General features: G+C 47.3%; 1 protein-coding gene across 3 annotated transcripts in view; it reads left to right on the top strand.

The window, feature by feature from the left end:
* Positions 1–22,801, top strand: part of KIF18A (kinesin family member 18A) — a 272,865-nt gene that overhangs the window by 8,064 nt on the left and 242,000 nt on the right. For all 3 annotated transcript variants that reach the window (XM_063944417.1, XM_063944418.1, XM_063944419.1), the window contains exon 3: positions 15,011–15,168. In XM_063944417.1, coding sequence (XP_063800487.1) covers positions 15,011–15,168 — 158 coding nt within the window. The remainder of the gene's footprint in view (positions 1–15,010; positions 15,169–22,801) is intronic.

The following is a 22,801-nucleotide window of genomic DNA, read 5'->3' as shown; positions in this document are numbered from 1 at the left end:
TTCTGGGAGTGGTTGGAAAAACGCAGGCGTGTCCAAGTGTTTGCAGGGAGAGTTCCTGACGTCCATTCCGGTCCCGGACAGGCTGAAGTGTTTGCAGCGGCTGAGTAAGTCCTGGGATACTCAGAGACTGCACAAAATCAGTTTGTACAGCTCTGCTACACATGCGTTCACACACTTGCACAGCAAAAATACCCTCCCCTATGGGCGGCGGCTAAGCGAACCCATGACTGCAAAAAATACCACTAGCGAGCGAACAGGTCTGAATTAGGCCCCTTGTTCTGTATGGGAAACATACTGCATCTTGTGGTGTCCACACCCCCGATCTGTGTGCTTGACTTGCTACTGGTGCTGATCTGTTTCCCTCAACCTGGCATCAGCCAGCAAATGATTTTCCCATGGTGGACGGGACTGACTGTGTATTACACACTTTATGCAGTTACAAATCTGAAAGATACATCTTAGATTGTAATCTTGCCATGGAAACTGGAAAATATAAATGTGGCATAAAAGTACATTTTGATATGTCTTTTAATGGATTTGCCAGCTGCATGGTTTTTCAGATTAGAGCGGATTACGTAAGCAATTGTTATAATAGGTGTGTTTTGGTTCCGGTATGAATGGTCGACCATGTTATGGTCGACAGTCATTAGGCCGACATTGGCATGGTTGACATGGACAAAAGGTCGACACATGAAAAGGTCGACATGAGTTTTGTTTTGTTTTTTTACTTTTTTTGGTGTCGTTTTTTGCGTAAAAAGTGACTGGGAACCCCAATTAGTGCACCGCGTCCCCATGCAAGGTGCCTAGCTCCGCTACCGCTGCGCTCAGCACAGGTTACCGTTCCCAATCGTAGTCCACGTGGATCGTAAAGTATGGAAAAGTTCCCCAAAAGAAAAAAAAAAGGGAAGAACTCATGTCGACCTTTTCATGTGTCGACCATGTCGATGTCTACCAATAGTGGTCGACCTAATGACTGTGGACCATAACATGGTCGACCATCCAAACGGATACTGGTGTGTTTTGGGGTTTGTTTATTTTTTTTATTACCCACATTGCATCACTTACCTAGGAGAACATGTTGGTTTTCCTTATTGCCCTTTGTGCTAAACATCTGATCGTTGTTACCTTTTGCTGATAAATGAATATAAACAGTACAAATCTGAGGTCTACACTGCACTCCCATCTTTGTGTAGCAAGTTTATGAGACTGTAGCGGTGTTTGATTGTGATCTGCACTAAGTTCATCTTCTTGTGACGCTGTGCCTCCAGCATGCATGGCACACCTGGATTATATGGTGGTTGGGCTAACAGCACTTCAAACGCACATGGGATTGCTTACAGTATGTTACATGCCCAGCTTAATATGGACAACATAGTAGTTTGCTTGTTAAATAAAAAAAACTGTTGCCCTTATTTAGTGGGGCATGTAACTAAAACACAATCCCAAATGCCTTTTGAAGTGACAACACTTCACGCTTTAGAGCATATAAACATTTCTGTTATTTCAAATCCTTAATTTCAATTCCACTGTAGATGAGGTGTATACGCAGGTGCCTTACTATTAGGCTTACCATACTATCCCTTTAAAATGGGACGCATAAATTACATCGGTTTTGGGGCTGGCTGATTTGAAGCCTGCTTTTCATCTGGTGTCAATCAGCCACAGAACCTGGGTAATCCATGAGTGTCCCGGTTTAAAGGGATGGTATGGAACGCCTACTTAATACTCCCAGGCCCAGATTTATCAAGCCTTGAAGAGTGATACATTGCATGGTGATAAAGTACCAACCAATCAGCTCCTAACTGACACGTTACAGGCTGTGTTTGAAAAATGACAGCTGGGAGCTGATTGAATGGTACTTTATCACCGTCACTAAAGAAAAAGAATGAAAAGACTTTGGGGCAGATGTATTACTCTGGAGAAGGCATAAGGAAGTGATAAACCAGTGATATGTGCAAGGTGATAAACGCAGCAGCCAATCAGCTTCAATATGTAAATTAACAGTTAGGAGCCAATTGGCTGGTGCATTTATCACCTTGCACATATCACTGGTTTATCACTTCCTTATGCCTTCTCCAGGTTAATACATCTGCCCCTTTTGTCTACTTTATCACCATGCAATTTATCACTCTCCAAGGTATGATAAATCTGGGCCCCAGACTCTGATCGCCCCCACCTTACCGCTCATTGCTAGTTTAAGACCCCTACACATGACACAGTTGAGTCTACCCTGATGGCTCTATGCTGCTTTTTGCCACATGTGGCTAGCTTATTTATAGGTTATTTTACAGGGGGTGTAACACCGCCACTTTGCATCTGTGCTAAAATGTGTGGTTTCTGCTGCACATTGCCCAATTATGTGTCTTCCTGGGAATATGTTGCTGATCACATAGGTTTTCTAATATGCTGGTCATTGGTAGCTAATATCTGTTGTGCTGGTAATGTGTGCAGTACCTTTTTGCATTCCTTGAATTGATAGTAATGCAAAGTAAAGCCAGCAATTAGCATACAGAAAAATGTATGTTCGGCTGATATTTTGATATTCACTTTGCCTCCACGGAAGCCTTTCACAAGTCAGTCTGCTCTGTCGCTATCTCTTGCTGTGTTCACCCATGGGGGTCTGAGCTGTAGGCAGTTTTTGCAAAAGCAACCGAAATTTTTTTGCCATCATGTTAATAATTTTATTGGAGCTGTCACACTTGTGTATGTTTATCATAACCAGTTTCCAAGAGCACTAGAACTTATTTTTGGCTTTCAGCTATCTGCCGTTTGCTCCTGTGTACTTTCCCTGCTATGTAACAACAGCTTTTTGTAACATGACAACTTCTTAAATACAGGCTGTATCATAACTCCCAGTGTATAGTGCGTTGTCCCTAGGTAGAACTTATCCTGTCTTAGAAGTAATCGGGAACAGGCTAGTATTTATTAATCCTAAAAATTGCTGTTCTTTATAAAGTAATCCAAATTCTCATAAGTCCTAGAGGATGCTGGGGTCCACTACAGTACCATGGGGTATAGACTGTTCCGCAAGAGCCATGGGCACTTTAAGACTTTTCCAGAGTGTGAACTGGCTCCTCCCTCTATGCCCCTCCTCCAGACCTCAGTTTAGAAAATGTGCCCAGGCAGACTGGTCGCACTCTAGTGGAGCTCTACAGAGTTCTACTAAAAGACTTTGTTTAGGTTTTTTTATTTTACAGGGAGACTGCTGGCAACAGCCTCCCTGCTTCATTGGACTTAGGGGGAAGAAGTAGGAACCAACTTCCTATATAGTTTCATGGCTCTGCTTCTGCTGACAGGACACCATTAGCTCCTGAAGGATACTGAACACTAGCTGCGGCTATGCACTCCCACAGCACGCCGTCACCCCCCTAACAGAGCCAGAAGTCAGAAGACTGGTGAGTAGTGTTACAGGAGATCTGCAGAGAGGGACCTTCGGTCATCATGGCGGCTTAAGGTACCGCGCAGCAAGCGGGAACGCTGCGCGATCATGCTCTCCATGTACACAGAGCCCAGCAGGGCGCGGGGTGGGGTGCGCCCTGGGCAGCATGAACCCTACTCTCACTGGCAAAAGGTAGCATACTCTATTCTACACTGTCCAACACCCCCGCCAGTATAAAGATCGTTTGTAATGCCTGAGGGGAAACGCGCCATTGCAGGGGGCGAAGCTTCTTCCTCAGGCAGCCAGCACACTTCTCAGCACCATTTCCGCCCAGCACACAGCAGGGGAAGACACGCTGATCCTCCTTTCCACATCTGACCAAGTATCAGGGTGCAAAAAAAGGGGGGGGGGGGGGGGGGGGGGTGTGTGTGTATTATTTTGGTGCTAAATCCCATTAGTGGCATTATATAAGCGCTTGAAGGGTCTCTGTATATAAAATACGATACACAGGGATTTGTTATTTTGGCGCCGAGTTGTGGACTGGCAAATTCCTTTCTGTGTCCCTCTGACAGATTTTACTGTTGGTCTGTCTCCAGTAGCCCCGGAGTGTCTGTGGTGTGATTTTGCACGTGTGTAACATGTCTGAGTCAGGGAGCTTTTCCCCTGAGGAAGCCATTTTAGGGACACAAGGATGTAATGTGGTGGCGCTGCTGTCGCACCACGAGCCTGAATGAGTGAAAGAATTACGTGATAGTGTGAATCATATAAGTAAGAGATTGAATAAATCTGAGTCTCATGCTGAAAACTGGAGAAAATCCGTGGAAGATGTGATTTTTAATAGTTCTGCCTTTTCATCCACAGGGGACCCCTCTGGTTCACAAAAAAGGTCATTTGCACAAGTAGTACAAACTGATACCGACACGGACTCTGATTCCTGTGTCGACACTAGTGATTCCAGGGGAATTGATCCAAAATTGGCAAAAAACATTCAATACATGATTGTTGCTATAAGGGAGGTGTTAGAGGTTACAGAGCCCCCTCCTTTACCACAGGAGAATGCTTACTTTAATAAAGAGAAGAAACCTAATGTAACTTTCCCTCCGTCTTATGAACTGAATGGACTCTTTGAGGGGGTCTGGACAAACCCTGAGAAGAAATTCCTGATTCCCAAAAGGATTCAGGCAGCTTATCCTTTCTCTAATGTCCTAGTGGATGCTGGGGACTCCGTAAGGACCATGGGGAATAGACGGGCTCCGCAGGAGACTGGGCACTCTAAGAAAGATTTAGTACTACTGGTGTGCACTGGCTCCTCCCTCTATGCCCCTCCTCCAGACCTCAGTTAGTTAGAATCTGTGCCCGGACAGAGCTGGGTGCTTTTAGTGAGCTCTCCTGAGCTTGCTAATAAGAAAGTATTTTCAGAGAGCTTCTGCTGTCAACAGACTCTCTGCTACGTGGGACTGATGGGAGAGAAGCAAACCTACTAACTGCGGCTAGGTTGCGCTTCTTAGGCTACTGGACACCATTAGCTCCAGAGGGATCGAACACAGGACCTGACCTTGTCGTCCGGAGCCGCGCCGCCGTCCCCCTCGCAGAGCCAGAAGACAGAAGCCGGCAGAAGCAGAGAAGACATCGAAATCGGCGACAGAAGACTCCTGTCTTTACATGAGGTAGCGCACAGCACTGCAGCTGTGCGCCATTGCGCCCACACTAACCCACACACTCCGGTCACTGTAGGGTGCAGGGCGCAGGGGGGGGCGCCCTGGGCAGCAATTGATACCTCCTGGCGAAATCTGCATATATACAGTTGGACACTGTTTAAATGCATGAGCCCCCGCCATTAATTTTACACAAAATCGCGGGACAGAAGCCCGCCGCTGAGGGGGCGGGGCCTTCTTCCTCGGCACTCACCAGCGCCATTTTCCTTCCACAGCTCCACTGAGAGGAAGCTCCCCAGGCTCTCCCCTGCAGAATCACGGTAGAAGGTTAAAAAAGAGAGGGGGGGGCACATAAATTTAGGCGCATTAATCATAATACAGCAGCTACTGGGTAAACACTAAGTTACTGTGTGTTTCCTGGGTCATATAGCGCTGGGGTGTGTGCTGGCATACTCTCTCTCTCTCTCCAAAAGGCCTGGTGGGGGTCCTGTCCTCATTTAGAGCTTCCCCTGTGTGTGTGGTGTGTCGGTACGCATGTGTCGACATGTTTGACGAAGAGGGCTATGTGGAGGCAGAGCAAGTGCAGTTGAATGACGTGTCGCCGCCGACACCTGATTGGATGGGTATGTGGAAGGTGTTAAATGATAATGTAAACTCCTTACATAAAAGGTTGGATAAAGCTGATACCTTGGGCCAGTCAGGGTCTCAACCCATTCCTGATCCTACAGCGCAGAGGCCCTCAGGGTCTCAAAAGCGCCCACTATCCAAAATGGTTGACACAGATGTCGACACGGATTCTGACTTCAGTGTCGACGACGATGATGCAAAATTGCAACCGAAAATGACAAAAGCTATCCGCTACATGATTATAGCGATGAAGGATGTTTTACACATATCAGAGGTAGACCCTGTCCCTGACAAGAGGGTTTATATGTAAGGGGAGAAAAAGCAAGAGGTGACTTTTCCCCCTTCACATGAGTTAAATGAGTTATGTGAAAGAGCGTGGGATTCTCCTGATAAGAAAGTGCTGATTTCCAAAAGGTTACTTATGTCGTACCCTTTCCCGCCAGAGGACAGGGTGCGCTGGGAATCCTCCCCTAGGGTAGATAAAGCTCTCACACGCTTATCTAAGAAGGTGGCCCTGCCGTCACAGGATACGGCCGCCCTAAAGGATCCTGCAGATAGAAAGCAGGAAAGTATCCTGAAATCTGTTTATACACATTCAGGGACTCTACTGAGGCCGACAATTGTGTCGGCGTGGATGTGTAGTGCTGTAGCAGCGTGGACTGATAATCTGTCTGAGGAAATGGATACCTTGGACAGGGATACCATTATGCTGACCCTGGGGCATATAAAAGACACTGTCCTATATATGAGGGATGCCCAGAGGGACATTTGCCTACTGGGCTCTAGAATTAATGCAATGTCAATTTCTGCCTGTGGACAGGTGATGCCGACTCCAAAAAACACATGGAAGTGTTACCTTACAAGGGTGAGGAATTGTTTGGGGACGGTCTCTCGGACCTGGTTTCCACAGCTACTGCTGGGAAGTCAAACTTTTTGCCATATATTCCCTCACAACCTAAGAAAGCACCGTATTACCAAATGCAGTCCTTTCGTGCACAAAGAATCAAGAAGGTCAGAGGTGCTTACTTTCTTGCTAGAGGCAGGGGTAGAGGGAAAAAGCTGCACCTTACAGCTAGTTCCCAGGAACAGAAGTCCTCCCCGGCTTCCACTAAATCCACCGCATGGCGCTGGGGCTCCACGGGTGGAGCAGGAGCGGTGGGGGCGCCTCTCCGACATTTCAGCCACCAGTGGGTTCGCTCACAGGTGGATCCCTGGGCTATACAGATTGTGTCTCAGGGATACAAGCTGGAATTCGAGGTGATGCCCCCTCACCGTTACCTAAAATCGGCCCTGCCAGCTTCCCCCATAGTAAGGGAAGTAGTGGTAGCGGCAATTCACAAGCTATTTCTCAGCAGGTGGTGGTAAAGGTTCCCCTTCTTCAACAAGGAAAGGGATACTATTCCACAATGTTTGTGGTACCGAAACCGGACGGTTCGGTCAGACCTATATTATATTTAATGTCCCTGAACATTTATCTGAAAAGATTCAAGTTCAAAATGGAATCGCTCAGAGCGGTCATTGCAAGCCTGGAAGAGGGGGATTTTATGGTGTCTCTGGACATCAAGGATGCTTACTTGCATGTCCCCATTTATCCACCTCATCAGGAGTACCTCAGATTTGTGGTACAGGACTGTCATTACCAATTCCAGACGTTGCCGTTTGGGCTCTCCACGGCACCGAGAATATTTACCAAGGTAATGGCAGAAATGATGGTGATCCTGAGAAAGCAAGGAGTCACAGTTATCCCATACTTGGACGATCTCCTCATAAAGGCGAGGTCCAGGGAGCAGTTGCAGATCAGCGTAGCGCACTCACAGGAAGTGTTGCAACAGCATGGCTGGATTCTGAATATCCCAAAGTCGCAGCTGATTCCTACGACGAGTCTGCCCTTTCTGGGCATGATTCTGGACACAGACCAGAAGAAGGTGTTTCTCCCGGCGGAGAAGGCTCAAGAGCTAGTGACTCTAGTCAGAGACCTCTTATAACCGAAACAGGTGTCAGTGAATCACTGCACGCGAGTCCTGGGAAAGATGGTGGTATCGTACGAAGCCATTCCCTTCGGCAGGTTCCATGCGAGGATCTTTCAATGGGATCTGTTGGACAAATGGTCCGGATCGCATCTTCAGATGCATCGGCTGATCACCCTGTCCCCCAGGGCCAGGGTGTCTCTTCTGTGGTGGCTACAGAGTGCTCACCTTCTCGAGGGCCGCAGGCTCGGCATACAGGACTGGGTCCTGGTGACCACGGATGCGAGCCTCCGAGGGTGGGGGGCAGTCACTCAGGGAAGAAACTTCCAAGGGTTGTGGTCATGTCAGGAGGCTTTTCTGCACATAAATATCCTGGAACTAAGAGCCATATTCAACGCCCTGAGTCAAGCGGAGCCCCTGCTTCGCAACCAACCGGTGCTGATTCAGTCAGACAACATCACCGCGGTGGCTCATGTAAACCGCCAGGGCGGCACAAGAAGCAGAGTCGCGATGGCGGAAGCCACCAGGATTCTTCGGTGGGCGGAGAATCACGTGCAAGCACTGTCAGCAGTGTTCATTCCGGGAGTGGACAACTGGGAAGCAGACTTCCTCAGCAGGCACGACCTTCACCCGGGAGAGTGGGGACTTCATCACGAAGTCTTCACTCTGATTACAAATCGATGGGAACTGCCACAGGTAGACATGATGGCGTCCCGTCTCAACAAAAAGCTACAAAGGTATTGCGCCAGGTCAAGAGACCCTCAGGCGATAGCTGTGGACGCCCTGGTAACACCGTGGGTGTTCCAGTCGGTCTATGTGTTTCCTCCTCTTCCTCTCATACCCAAGGTGCTGAGAATCGTAAGAAGAAGAGGAGTGAGAACAATACTCTTTGTTCCGGGTTGGCCAAGAAGGACTTGGTACCCGGAACTGCAAGAAATGCTCACAGAGGACCCATGGCCTCTGCCTCTCAGACAGGACCTGTTGCAACAGGGGCCTTGCCTGTTCCAAAACTTACTGCGGCTACGTTTGACGGCATGGCGGTTGAACGCCGTATCCTAGCGGAAAAAGGCATTCCGGAGGAAGTTATTCCTACGCTGATAAAGGCTAGGAAGGACGTGACAGCAAAGCATTATCACCGCATATGGCGAAAATATGTTGCTTGGTGTGAGGCCAGGAAGGCCCCTACAGAGGAATTCCAACTGGGCAGATTTCTGCACTCTGGAGTGACTATGGGCTTGAAGTTGGGATCCATAAAGGTCCAGATTTCGGCCCTATCCATTTTCTTTCAAAAGGAACGGGCTTCTCTTCCTGAAGTTCTGACGTTTGTTAAGGGAGTGCTGCATATTTAGCCCCCTTTTGTGCCACCAGTGGCACCTTGGGATCTCAACGTGGTGTTGGGTTTCCTGAAATCCCACTGGTTTGAGCCACTTAAGACTGTGGAGCTGAAGTATCTCACGTGGAAAGTGGTCATGCTATTGGCCTTAGCTTCAGCTAGGCGTGTGTCAGAATTGGCGGCTTTGTCGTGTAAAAGCCACTATCTGGTTTTCCATGTGGACAGGGCAGAATTACGGACTCGTCCCCAATTTCTGCCAAAGGTGGTGTCATCTTTTCATTTGAACCAACCTATTGTAGTGCCTGCGGCTACTCGTGACTTGGAGGATTCCAGGTTACTAGATGTAGTCAGGGCTTTGAAGATTTATGTAGTCAGAACGGCTGGAGTCAGGAAAACTGACTCGCTGTTTATCCTGTATGCCCCCAACAAGTTGGGTGCTCCTGCTTCAAAGCAAACCGTTGCCCGCTGGATCTGTAACACGATTCAGCAGGCTCATTCTGCGGCTGGATTGCCGCATCCAAAATCAATGAAAGCCCATTCCACAAGGAAGGTGGGCTCTTCTTGGGCGGCTGCCCGAGGGGTCTCGGCATTACAGCTTTGCCGAGCTACTACTTGGTCGGGTTCAAACACATTTGCAAAATTCTACAAGTTTGATACCCTGGCTGAGGAGGACCTTGTGTTTGCCCATTCGGTGCTGCAGAGTCATCCGCACTCTCCCGCCCGTTTGGGAGCTTTGGTATAATCCCCATGGTCCTTACTGAGTCCCCAGCATCCACTAGGACGTTAGAGAAAATAAGATTTTACTCACCGGTAAATCTATTTCTCGTAGTCCGTAGTGGATGCTGGGCGCCCGTCCCTAGTGCGGACTTTCTGCAATACGTGTATATAGTTATTGCTTAATAATGGGTTATGTTATGTTGGCATCCATTGTTTGATGCCCTGTTGTTGTTCATACTGTTGACTGGATAAGTGTATCACAAGTTATACGGTGTGATTGATGTGGCTGGTATGAGTCTTACCCGGGATTCCAAAATCCTTTCCTTATAATGTCTGCTCTTCCGGGCACAGTTTCCTTAACTGAGGTCTGGAGGAGGGGCATAGAGGGAGGAGCCAGTGCACACAAGATAGTACTGAATCTTTCTTTAGAGTGCCCAGTCTCCTGCGGAGCCCGTCTATTCCCCATGGTCCTTACGGAGTCCCCAGCATCCATTACGGACTACGAGTAATAGATTTACCGGTGAGTAAAATCTTATTTTTCCTGCAGAGGACAGGAGAAAGTGGGAGTCACGCCCCATTTTAGACAGTGCTGTCAAGGTTAACAAAAAAGGTGATTCTCCCTGAACCTGGGACGGCTTCACTAAAGGAGCCGGCAGACCGCAAGTTATAGACTACGTTGAAATCTATTTATGTGACCAATGGGACACTACTCAGGCCTACCATTGCCTGTGCGTGGGTGAGTAGTGCTATAGAAAAGTGGTAAGTAAACTTGTCATCAGACATCGACACGATAGATAGAGATGAGATACTCCTAACGTTAGGTCATATCAAGGACGCGGCTGCGTAAATGCTGGAAGCCATGAAAGATATTGGTGTCTTGAGATCAAGGGCCACTACCATGGCAATTTCATCTCGTAGGGCGTTGTGTATTCGCCAATGGAATGCAGACGCGGATTCCAAAAGGAATATGGAGGCTCTCCCGTACAAGGGCGAGGCTTTGTTCGGAGATGGGCTGGATGCCTTAGTTTCTGCGGCTACCTTTTCTCCTTAATGCTCCAGCGCCGGCAAAAAAGACACATCATTCTCAGATGCAGTCCTTTCGGCCCAATAAATACAAAAAGGGCTAAGGTTCCCCTTTCTTTGCAGGTAAAGGCAGGGGAAAGGGAAAAAAGTCCACGGCGTTTCCAGGTTCACAAGAGCAGAAGTCAACCTCTGCTTCTGCAAAATCTTCAGCATGACGCTGGGGCTCCCTCGCAGGAGTCCGCTCAGGCGGGGCACGTCTGAAACTCTTCAGTCAGATTTGGGTTCATTCTGGCCTGGACCCATGGATCGTACAAATAGTGTCCCAGGGGTACAGGTTGAAGTTTCAAGACGTCCCCCCATGTAGGTTTTTCAAATCGGCCTTACCAGCTTCTGTTCCAGACAGGGAAGTGGTATCAGCAGCAATACAAAAATTATGTCAGGATCAAGTGATTGTCCTGGTTCCCTTGTCACAACAAGGAGAAGGGTTTTATTCGAGCCTTTTTGTAGTACCGAAGCCGGACGGCTCGGTCAGACCGATTCTAAACCTGAAAACTCTGAATCTCTACCTACAAAGGTTCAAATTCAAGATGGAATCTCTAAGTGCAGTGATTTCCAATCTGGAGGAGAAGGACTTCATGGTGTCAGTGGACATAAAAGATGCCTACTTACATGTTCCTATCTATCCTCCGAATCAAGCTTATCTGAGATTCACAGTGTAGGTTTGTCATTACCAATTTCAAACCTTACCGTTCTGGCTGTCCACGGCACCGTGGGTATTTACCAAGGTGATGGCGGAGATGATGGTTCTCCTTCGAAAGCAAGGAGTCAACATATTTCCTTACCTGGACGATCTCCTGATAAAGGCAAGGTCCAAGGAAAAGTTGGTGCAGAGCATTGCACTCTCCCTGACAGTACTTCGACAGCAAGGTTGGATCATAAATTTTCCAAAGTCACAGTTGGAACCGACGACAAGATTATAATTTCTGGGGATGATACTGGACACAGAAGTACAGAGGGTATTTCTTCCAGGAAATCCGGAGAATGGACAAACAAATTCTAAAACCAACAAGGGTATCGATTCATCAATGCATGCGTTTGTTGGGAAAGATCGTAACGGCCTACGAGGCCCTACAGTTCGGCAGGATTCCATGCCAGCGTATTCCAGTGGGACCTATTGGACAAGTGGTCCGGATCCCATCTACACATGCATCAGAGGATAATCCTGTCATCCAAAGCCAGAATTTCTTCTGTGAATGGCTTCACAGTTCTCACCTCCTGGAAGGGCGCAGGTTCGGGATTCAGGATTGGCTCCTAGTAACCACAGATGCAAGTCTCTGAGGCTGGGGAGCAGTCACAAAAGGGGAAAGCTTCCAAGGAAGATGGTTCAGTCAAGAAACCTGTCTAACATAAATGTTCTGGAGTTGAGAGCCATTTACAACGGCCTTCTACAAGCGGTGCATTTTCTTCAAGATCAACCCATACAGGTCCAGTCAGACAATATAACAGCAGTGGCGTACATAAACCGTCAGGGCTGAACGAAAAGCAGAGCAGCAATGGCAGAGGTGACAAAGATACTCCTCTGGGCAGAAAGACATGCAAGAGCTCTGTCTGCAATTTTCATTCCGGGAGTGGACAACTGGGAAGTGGACTTCCTCAGCAGACACGATCTCCACCCAGGAGAATGGGGCCTCCACCAAGAAGTCTTCGCAGAGGTGACGGGTCATTGGGGAGTTCCTCAAGTAGACATGATGGCATCTCGTCTCAACAAGAAGCTTCAGAGATATTGTTCCAGGTCAAGAGACCCACAAGCAGTAGCAGTGGATGCACTAGTGACCCAGTGGGTGTTTCGGTGGGTGTGTGTTCCCTCCACTTCCACTAATACCAAAGATTCTCAAGATCATAAGAAGATCAGGGGTTCGAGCGTTCCTTATTGTCCCAGACTGGCCAAGGAGGGCTTGGTATCCAGATCTTCAGGAGTTACTCATAGAAGAGGCCGAGGATCTTCCTCTTCGCAAGGACCTGCTGCGGCAGGGTCCGTGCGTGTATCAAGACTTACCGCAGCTACGTTTCACGGCATGGCTGTTGAACGCCGGATCCTAGCCCGAAAGGGTATTCCCAAAGAAGTAGTTCCCACGCTGATTCGGGCCGGGAAAGGAGTAACATTGAAACATTACCACCGTATTTGGAGAAAATATGTGTCTTGGTGTGAGACCAAGAAGGCTCCAACGGAAGAACTTCAGTTAGGACGTTTTCTCAGGCGGGTGTGGATGCAGGCTTAAGATTTGGTTCAATCAAGGTCCAAATTTCGTCTTTGTCAGTTTTCTTACAGAAACAATTGGCCTCCCTTCCGGAAGTTCAGACGTTCGTGAAGGGGGTTCTGCACATCCAACCTCCTTTTGTGCCTCCTACAGCACCGTGGGATCTTAACGTGGTGTTGCGGTTCCTTCAATCAGATTGGTTTGAACCTCTCCAGGAGGTGGAGTTAAAGTTTCTCACTTGGAAAGTGGTCATGCTGTTGGCTTGGGCATCCGCAAGGCGGGTGTCTGAGTTAGGGGCCTTGTCTCACAAGAGCCCTTATTTGATCTTCCATGAAGATAGGGCTGAACTAAGAACTCGTCAGCATTTTCTTCCAAAGGTGGTTTCTTCTTTCCATGTGAACCAACCTATTGTGGTGCCAGTGGCTACTGACACCTCAGCTGTTTCAAAGTTTCTGGATGTGGTCAGAGCTTTGAGAATTTGTCACGAGAACAGCTCGGATAAGGAAAACAGAGGCGCTGTTTGTCCTGTATGTTCCCAACAAGATTGGGTGCTCTGCTTCTAAGCAGACGATTGCGCGCTGGATCAGATGCACGATTCAGCATGCTCATTCTACGGCAGGATTGCCGGTACCGAATTCGGTGACTGCCCATTCTACAAGAAAGGTGGGCTCATCCTGGGCAGCTGCCCGGGGGTCTCGGCATTACAGCTTTGCCGAGCAGCTACTTGGTCGGGGACAAAAACGTTTGCTAAGTTTTACAAGTTTGACACCTTGGCCGCTGAAGATCTAAAGTTTCGTCAATCAGTTCTGCAGGGACGTCCGCACTCTCCCGCCCGTACTGGAGCTTTGGTATAACCCCATGGTACTGAAGTGGACCCCAGCATCCTCTAGGACGTATGAGAAAACAGGATTTTAATACCTACCGGTAAATCCTTTTCTCGAAAAAGTGCGTTCTTTACCTACAGTGTGTTATATAGTTGTAAGTTTTACACAGGTGTTGTGTTAAAAAAAATGTCAGCACGTTGCTGCAATGGTCATGCTTGTAGGCATGTGTTACGTTAATTGCCATGTTGTGCGGCATGGTTAAAGTGTGAGCTGGTATGAATCTCACCATTAACTTAAAAGTAAATCCTTTTCTCGAAATGTCCGTCTCCCTGGGTACAGTTCCTATACTGAGGTCTGGAGGAGGGGCATAGAGGGAGGAGCCAGTTCACACTCTGGAAAAGTCTTAAAGTGCCCATGGCTCCTGCGGAACAGTCTATACCCCATGGTACTGAAGTGGACCCCAGCATCCTCTACGGACTAGGAGAAAAGGATTTACCGGTAGGTATTAAAATCCTGTTTTTGGCCTAGACTGGCCACCCAAGTGCATCAAACCAAGCTTCCTATCGCCATCTTGGGCTGGTGCTGATATGTAGAATCTTGGCAGAAAAATACTTTGTGGGGACGATTGGTGGGCAGGCTCATATATTGGGCAATTTATGCCAAGAACCTCAGATATGATGTATAATTAAATTTATTACAATTCTAGTGGTTGCATGGTGCACCTGCTCTCTTCCTATGTTGTAACAAAATACTTTATCTACAGCCATATCCTATTAACCACGGTAAAACAGATATTTTTTGTGATTGTTCACCCCCCCCCCCCCCCCCCCCCGATGTTTCACCAATTTTTTTCCGTATATGTCTTTTTACAGGGTATCCTATTACTGTAAAAACAAACAAACAAAAGAAAACATGCAGGGCTGTTTCCGGGGATTTGGCACAAAATCCCCAAGAAGCCGCGGCGACCTGCAGTGTCCCATGCCCGCTGCAGCAGGCTGGGTCTGCAGTGAGGGTGCCAATGCCGAGACCCCCTGCGGGGAAGCCAGACTCCGAGGCAGCCATATTTTAAAGTTTCCCATTACTGAGCTGTCTGCAGCTCAAATAGACAGAATGCCACCAAATGTAGTAAGTTTTACTATTGATGGCGTGGGCAGAAGGATAGACTGAAGTTAGATATGAATTTTCTTTGATACTCCTGACTTTTACAACTTTGGTTTGTCCTCCTAGTTTTGGCTTATGGGGCCACAGGGGCTGGCAAGACCCACACAATGCTGGGTTCCTCTGGACAACCTGGAGTAATGTACCTGACCATGATGGAGATGTACAATCGGATGGAGAGTGTGAAAGAAGAGAAGCTTTGTAATGTTGCCGTCTCTTACTTGGAGGTTTGTATACACTTTTTATTTAAAAAAAAAATAATAATTTCCATTTAAAGTTCTGTTTTGCACTTTTCCATGTAGCGACATGAGCCGAGTGTATGTGTTCTGAACAAACCAGTTAGATTAGTTCTGGCTAAAAAGGTTTTCCTACGCTGTCTTCCGTCTGTGAGGCTCATCTGCCTGGTAACTACAGTACGTATGTTGCTTTGATGTTGATATTGTGCTTATTACAAATAATTCTTTTATAGTGTCTTCCTCATGCTCTCGTAAGAACAGCGTGCATCCTCTTCTATGGTGAAGGGGAGCTAATCTATAATGGAGCTTTCATTGGTACTTTACATCATTACAAAACAAATGTAGTTCTGAAAGCTGTTCTTTATTGTTCAGTACGTTCTCACTGTACTGTGTATTGAAGGTTTTTAATCCGTATTGGCACAGAGAACAGTGTTGGAAAGGACTGTAATACAGTAAATCTGCCTCCAGTTGTAAATAAACAATATGTGCATATTCTTTTTAAATCTGTTAGATAAATGGTAACTGCAGTGACTAGCCATTATTCATCCATTAGTATGCTCTAAAGGTGGGTACACACTAGGCCAGGGCTTGACAAATGTAACTAAAATCTAGGAGCCAGGATGAAAGTGTAGGAGCCAGACCACCCTCCCTCCCCACACCCGAAGCAACATTACTGAGCAGTTGCCCCCCACTCCCGGACAATCCATCCCCCACACAATTAAAGGGTACACCCACGCAAACCAGCCCTCTATGGCCATATTATTGAGCAGCCAAACCCCCCCCCCCCCCCATGTCAAAAGACCCCCCCCATGTCAAACGACCCACTCCCCCCATGTCAAATGACCCCCATAGCTACACATCACTCCCCCCCCCCCCTCCAGAAGCTGTAATCCCCGACCACACATGGACCCTCCTACCGGGGCGCTGTATGCAGTACTTTGGAGACAGCAGTCAGCGCAGGCTGGGTCAGTCACTCAGCACATGCACTCCTGTGCATGAAATGCCCGCTGCAATACATGCACACTCTCCGGCAGGGTCCACAGGTTATCCACAGGGTACCATTGGGATATGAGGTAGCGACAGCGGATTGGAACATAGCTATCAAATCTTTTGGCCTCCCAGCATGCAACGGGCCCGTCCCTATATCTCCGCCTCCTGGTTCATGCAAATCAGTTTTTTGTTTGGTGCGGCAGGATCCGGACCATGGTCAGTGGGCTGCTGGTTTTTAGCAGCCATAAGCTTTATTTTATTTTGTATTTATAGTCTTACTATTTTTCTCCTTCGTCCTAGAGGATGCTGGGGACTCCAAAAGGACCATGGGGTATAGACGGGATCCGCAGGAGACATTGGCACACTATAAGACTTTGAATGGGTGTGAACTGGCTCCTCCCTCTATGCCCCTCCTCCAGACCTCAGTTAGATTCTGTGCCCAGAGGAGACTGGTCACACTCTAGGGGAGCTTTACTGAGTTTCTCTAAAAAGACTTTTGTTAGACCCACGGTAGACAAAGCTCTGGCGCGATTGTCCAAGAAAGTGGCGCTACCGTCTCCTGAAATGGCAACCCTTAAGGATCCTGCTGATCGTAGGCAGGTGGCTACCTTGAAATCTATTTGTCACGACAGGTACACTGCTCAGGCCGGCTGTGGCTTCGGCGTGGGTGAGTAACGCGATTGAAAAGTGGGCAGTTAACTTGTCATCGGAAATAGACATCCTGGATAGGGATAGCGTGCTTTTGACTCTGCGTCATATCAGGGACGCTGCAGTCTATCTGAAGGAGACGGCAAGAGATATTGGCCTTTTGGGATCAAGGGCCAATGCCATGGCAGTCTCGGCTAGAAGGGCGTTGTGGACTCATCAATGGAATGGTGATGCTGATTCTAAGAAGGCTATGGAGGCTCTGCCCTATAAGGGTGGAGTTTTGTTTGGTGATGGCCTCGCGGACCTGGTTTCTACAGCTACCGCGGATAAGTCCTCTTTTCTGCCTTTTGTTCCTCCACAGCAAAAGAAAACGCCCCCATATCAGATGCAGTCCTTTCGGTCGCAAAAATTCCGGAAAGGACGTGGGTCATCCTTCCTTGCGGCAAGAGGTAAGGGAAGAGGATAAAGATCGCCAGCTGTGGCAGGCTCCCAGGAGCAGAAGTCCTCCCCGGCTTCTGCCAAATCCACCGCATGACGCTGGGGCTCCCCTGCGGGAGTCCGCACCGGTGGGAGCGTGTCTTCAGCTCTTCAGTCAGGTCTGGGTTCTCTCGGGCCTGGATCCTAGGGTGCTGGAAATTGTGACCCAAAGATACAAGTTGAAGTTTCAAGACGTGCCCCCACACCAATTTTTCAAATCGGCCTTGCCAGCTTCTCTTCCGGAAAGAGAGGTAGTGTGTACGGCAATACACAAGCTGTGTCAACAGCGAGTCATTGTCGAGGTACCCCGGTCACAACGGGGAGAAGGGTTTTATTCAAGTCTGTTTGTGGTCCCGAAGCCGGATGGCTCGGTCAGGCCGATTCTGAACTTAAAATCCCTCAATGTGTATTTGAAACGTTTCAAATTCAAGATGGAATCTCTCCGAGCGGCAGTCTCCAGTCTGGAGGGGGGGGGGGGGTGCTTAATGGTGTCAATCGACATAAAGGATGCTTACCTACATGTCCCCATATATCCTCCTCATCAGGCGTATCTGAGGTTCGCTGTTCAGGATTGTCACTACCAATTTCAGACGTTGCCGTTTGGTCTTTCCACGGCCCCGAGGATTTTCACCAAGGTGATGGCGGAAATGATGGTGCTCCTGCGCAAGCAAGGGGTCACAATTATCCCATACTTGGACGATCTCCTGATAAAGGCGAGATCACAGGAGCTGTTACTAAAAAACATTGCGCGCTCCCTGCAGGTGCTGCAACAGCATGGCTGGCTCCTAAATTTCCCAAAGTCGCAGTTGATTCCGACAACTCTGCTGTCGTTTTTGGGTATGATTCTGGACACCGAACTGCAGAGGATCTTTCTACCGTTGGAAATAGCTCAGGAAATCCAGAACATGGTCAAGGAACTTCTGAAACCGCCAAGAGTGGCGATTCGGACTTCCGGTTCTGGGTGCATGGAGTGAGGATCGTGCTCTCTCGGCTCCGCTCCTAGCCCGGCACACTGGCACCCTTTTCACGGCTTTATCAGCCTCCACGAGCCAGTCCTGGTTACCGGCGCTACCCTTCAGCTTACCGGCATGGACAAATTTGTCTCCTCTTCACAGCCGCAGCGATCGTTACAGCAGACGCTGCGGCAGGTGAAACGTGGCGCCGATCCCAACATGGCGCCGGACCTGGATACACACGCTGCATCCCCGGCCAGCAAGAAGTCTGCAGCGGAATCTGGACCAGACACAGCCCCACAACCTCTACAGGCTTCTGACGCACCACTCACCTATGCTGATCTGGTGGACGCCATCACATCCACGGTGGGTCCTCTCCTTGCAAAAGCGGTGAGGGACATCACTGCTCAGGTTCAGCAGCTGACAACAAGGGTATCAGGCAATGAGAATAGAATAGCCTCTATAGCCCACAACTTAGCTGATGTACAATGTGAGGTTAAGCGCCTGGAAAAAGATAATTATGCTCTCATTAACCGCATGGAGGATATTGAAAATCGTTCGCAATGGAACAATGTGCGTTTGGTCGGGTTGCCCGAATCCCTTAAAGGCCCTGAACTTGAGACTTTTGTTAAAACCACACTGCCACAGCTACTGGGCATACAACATGCATGCAGAGATATGGTTATTGAAAGGGTGCACCGGGTTGCCCACCCCCCACGTCCCCATGACTCTCGCCCACGGGTTACATTATTTAAATGCTTAAGCTATACCCATAAGCTTGAAATCTGGAAAGCCTCCAGGAAAATGCCTGTCATCAATTGGGAAGGGAAGAAGTTACGGATCTTTCAAGACTAAGGCAGAGTTGTCAAAAGCGAGAAAAGCTTTTTCTCCCATATGCTCTCAGCTCGTTGCTAACAAGCAAAAATTTTGCTTTGATTTACCCAGCGAAACTCCGTATATTCTATAAAGATAGACACTATGATTTTCTCACTCCGACTGACGCTGCTGATTTTCTGCAAGAAACTGATCATGACCTTACGTCTGACATTACAGATCCGCCCCCACAGCAAGATGCGCGTTAATGCAATTAATGATATTGGCATACTTCTATTTGTTACCTCACTGGGTCTAAAGTTTGAATTCATTTGGACTGGTTCATATCCATACCCCTGATATTGTGGTCCGGGCTTGGAGGGAGCTTGCTCCGGGTGTTAAGTTAGGAGCTTCTCCGTATTTCCATTAATGTTTTCCTTTTTTTTCCTTTATGTCCAGAAGTCTAGTGCTAGGACACGTACTATGTTTAACGCGCAGCGCGTGTTTTCTCTTGTGCTACTTTATTTACAATTTCTAATGTCTTCCCTGTCTCTGTGTCCCCCTCCCTTCATGTTTCCTTCCTCCCCTTCACCCTTCTCGTATGGTTTAATGAAAGCATCATATGTGTTTTAATGCCCATTTGCTAGATTTGACTCCGTTCCAATATCACTTTACTCTTCTTCGCTATGTCTACTCTACGCATAGGTTCTCTGAACGTAGGAGGTTTTAATTCTCCTGCGAAGCGGAGAAAGATTTTGGTGTACCTTAATGCATTGAAATTGAATGTGGTTTTTGTACAGGAGGCACATCTAATTCCTTCTGAAATGGTGAAGCTGCAGATGTTAGGGTGGAAATTACTAGATTTCTCATCATATAATTCGAAGGCTAGAGGAGTTGCTCTCCTTATAAAAAGCAATATCTCATATTCCCATATCTCATCTCAAAATGATTCGAAAGGTAGATACACAATTACCAGGCTATCACTAAATTCCAAGGTGTACACCTTCTGTAATGTATATGCTTCCCCTATTTATTCCAAAGACTTTTTTCACACTCTGATTGCTATATTGACACCATTTATGGGTGACCCTATGGTGGTCTGTGGGGACTTTAATTTAATTTCGGACACTTCCCTAGATAAATCGATACCCCCTAAACCTCAGACTGCTCCCAAAAAATTACCCAGGCTTGGAGTCCCGCAATTAGTTACCCAACTATCCTTAATAGACGCATGGAGATCCACTAACCCTACGTCGAGAGTATACATGCCTCTCTGCGGCATACCAAACGTTCTCAAGAATTGACTATATTTTAATTTCGCAATCCTTGTTCACAAGAATGTCCTCAGTTGTAATCGAACCCATATCTGTCTCAGACCATGCCCTTCTTAGATTAGACCTTACATTGTCTGATGAACAATCCTCACTTTCCACTTGGCGTTTTCCCACTCATCTTCTCGCTTCTAACGATTTTAAATCAATGTTATTGGACAGCTGGAGAGATTATGCAGTGAATAATAGTGAATGTGCAGCTACCAACCCCCCACTCTTTTGGCAGACGGCTAAAACAGTTCTTAGAGGCAACATAGTGTCCTATGTATCTAGGTTGAACAAGGCATATGCAGCTACCTACCTGTCCTTGCAATCCTCCCTTACCTCTACCTACTCAGAATTCCAACGCGTCTCCTCCTTGACGAACAAACATAACTATATACAGGCAAAAACTCACTTTGAGTTCCTTCACAAAAGGGGAAATAAGTATCTCTACCGTATCAATTACCGATACCATCTTTTTAGGAATAAGACAGGTAGACTCCTTACTAATATTTTGAATGGCTCTAGGCCGTCTGTAGCGGTTCACCCCCTCAGGAGACAGGATGGGACCCACACCTCTTCCAATAAACAAATAGTTGATGATATGTCCCAAATCTACACTGACCTCTACTCTGTTCCTTCCTCTTCTCTATCCCCTCCCTCCTTATCTTCCGAAAAACAGGAATTTCCGTGGTCCACCTTGCCTTTCCCCACCATCTCTGCGGAGATGAGTGCAGCGTTGACTGCACCGGTTACTCCCAAGGAGGTCTCTCAAATTATTTCATCCCTCAAGGCCACTAAAGCCCCTGGACCAGATGGCTTTGGAGGTAGCTTCTATAAGGCACTTCATTCAGAGATAATGTCCACACTAGTAGACTCATTTAACCATATACTAATGTCTGAATCTACTCCACTATATTTTAATAATGCATATATCAAAGTGTTACCTAAACCTGGCTGGGATTTATCTTTGCCAGGGTCTTATAGGCCAATCTCACTACTTAATTCTGACTATAAAATATTGACCAAACTCTTAGCCAATAGATTAAAAACTGTCCTCCCATCCATTATACATTCTGATCAGACTGGATTTATCCAGGGTAGGCATTCTGTTCTCAATGTTCGGAAGGTAATAGCAGCGATCCAATCCTTACAAAATTCTACTGGAGACTCCCCCTCTGGCGTGGTGGTATCAATGGATAAGAAGAAAGCCTTCGATCTGGTCCTTTGGCCCCATTTATTTGACTCCTTATCTCAATTTTGCTTTCCCTCTGTGTTTATTTCATACATTAAAATTTTATATAATTCAGTGTCCCAAATCTTATGTAATGGACAAATTTCCAATCGCTTTCCCATTTGTAAAGGTACCAGACAGGGCTGCTTTCTCTCCCCTCTATTATTCGCCATCGCCATTGAACCCCTCGCCATCGCACTCCGTCACTCTCCTGAATTTAAAGGCATTCGGATCTCCTCTCAAGAAATCAAGATTTCACTTTTCGCAGACGATATGCTGCTGTTGGTTTCTGATCCCCTGCACTGCCTTCCGCACATTCTGGGACTGATTTCTGATTTTGGAAAATTCTCCGGATACAAAATTAATGTGGACAAATATGAGATTTTACCTATTGGCACTTACTCGGTAGATCTTCAATCTTCTAATGTATTTTCAAAATTTCGGATCTCCTCTCAAGTATCAAATACCTGGGAATTCATATCCCCAATACTCTAGATAAATTGTATACTCTAAATTTCACTCCCTTGATTCGTAAGGTTACATTCCTCCTACATACATCGACTTCCCTACCTCTCGAGTTCACAGGAGCTTCTGCCAAATCCACCGCATGACGCCGGGTCTCCCCTACAGGAGACCGCACCGGTGGAGGCACGTCTAAAGTTCTTCAGTCAGGTCTGGGTTCGCTCGGCCCTAGACCCTTGGGTGTTGCAAATCGTGACCCAAGTGTACAAACTAGAGTTTCAAGATGTTCCCCCTCGCCGTTTTTTCAAATGGACCTTACCAGCTTCGCTTTCAGACAGAGTTCTAGTCTGTGGAGCAATACAAAAATTGTGTCAAAATCAGGTTGTGGTCCCGGTTCATCTGGCGCAGCAAGGGGAGGGCTTTTATTCAAGCCTGTTTGTAGTACCAAAGCCGGATGGCTCGGTAAAACCGAACAATACAAAATTGAATAGGATACCGTCGTGCGCAAGTTCAGCAGCTAGTATAGTCTCAAAGTTTCTAAGGAGGTTTTCCTTCACCCCTCACCCATATAGTGCACAACAGAAAAATAGAGACCAAGACTTAACTAGCGCGTTCTCAGGTTCTTCTTATTCTTAAGATCCCATGGAATTTCTTTGCTCAGGATCGAATCCCATATGGAACAAAGGATATGTGTATATAGTGAAGTACTATTTTAATAGTAGACATATAACACA

Source organism: Pseudophryne corroboree, chromosome 11 (assembly GCF_028390025.1).
Source record: "Pseudophryne corroboree isolate aPseCor3 chromosome 11, aPseCor3.hap2, whole genome shotgun sequence".
Classification (NCBI taxonomy): Eukaryota; Metazoa; Chordata; class Amphibia; order Anura; family Myobatrachidae; genus Pseudophryne; species Pseudophryne corroboree.
The sequence above is the reverse complement of the archived record's forward strand: the minus strand, read 5'-3'. Positions and strand labels throughout refer to the sequence as shown.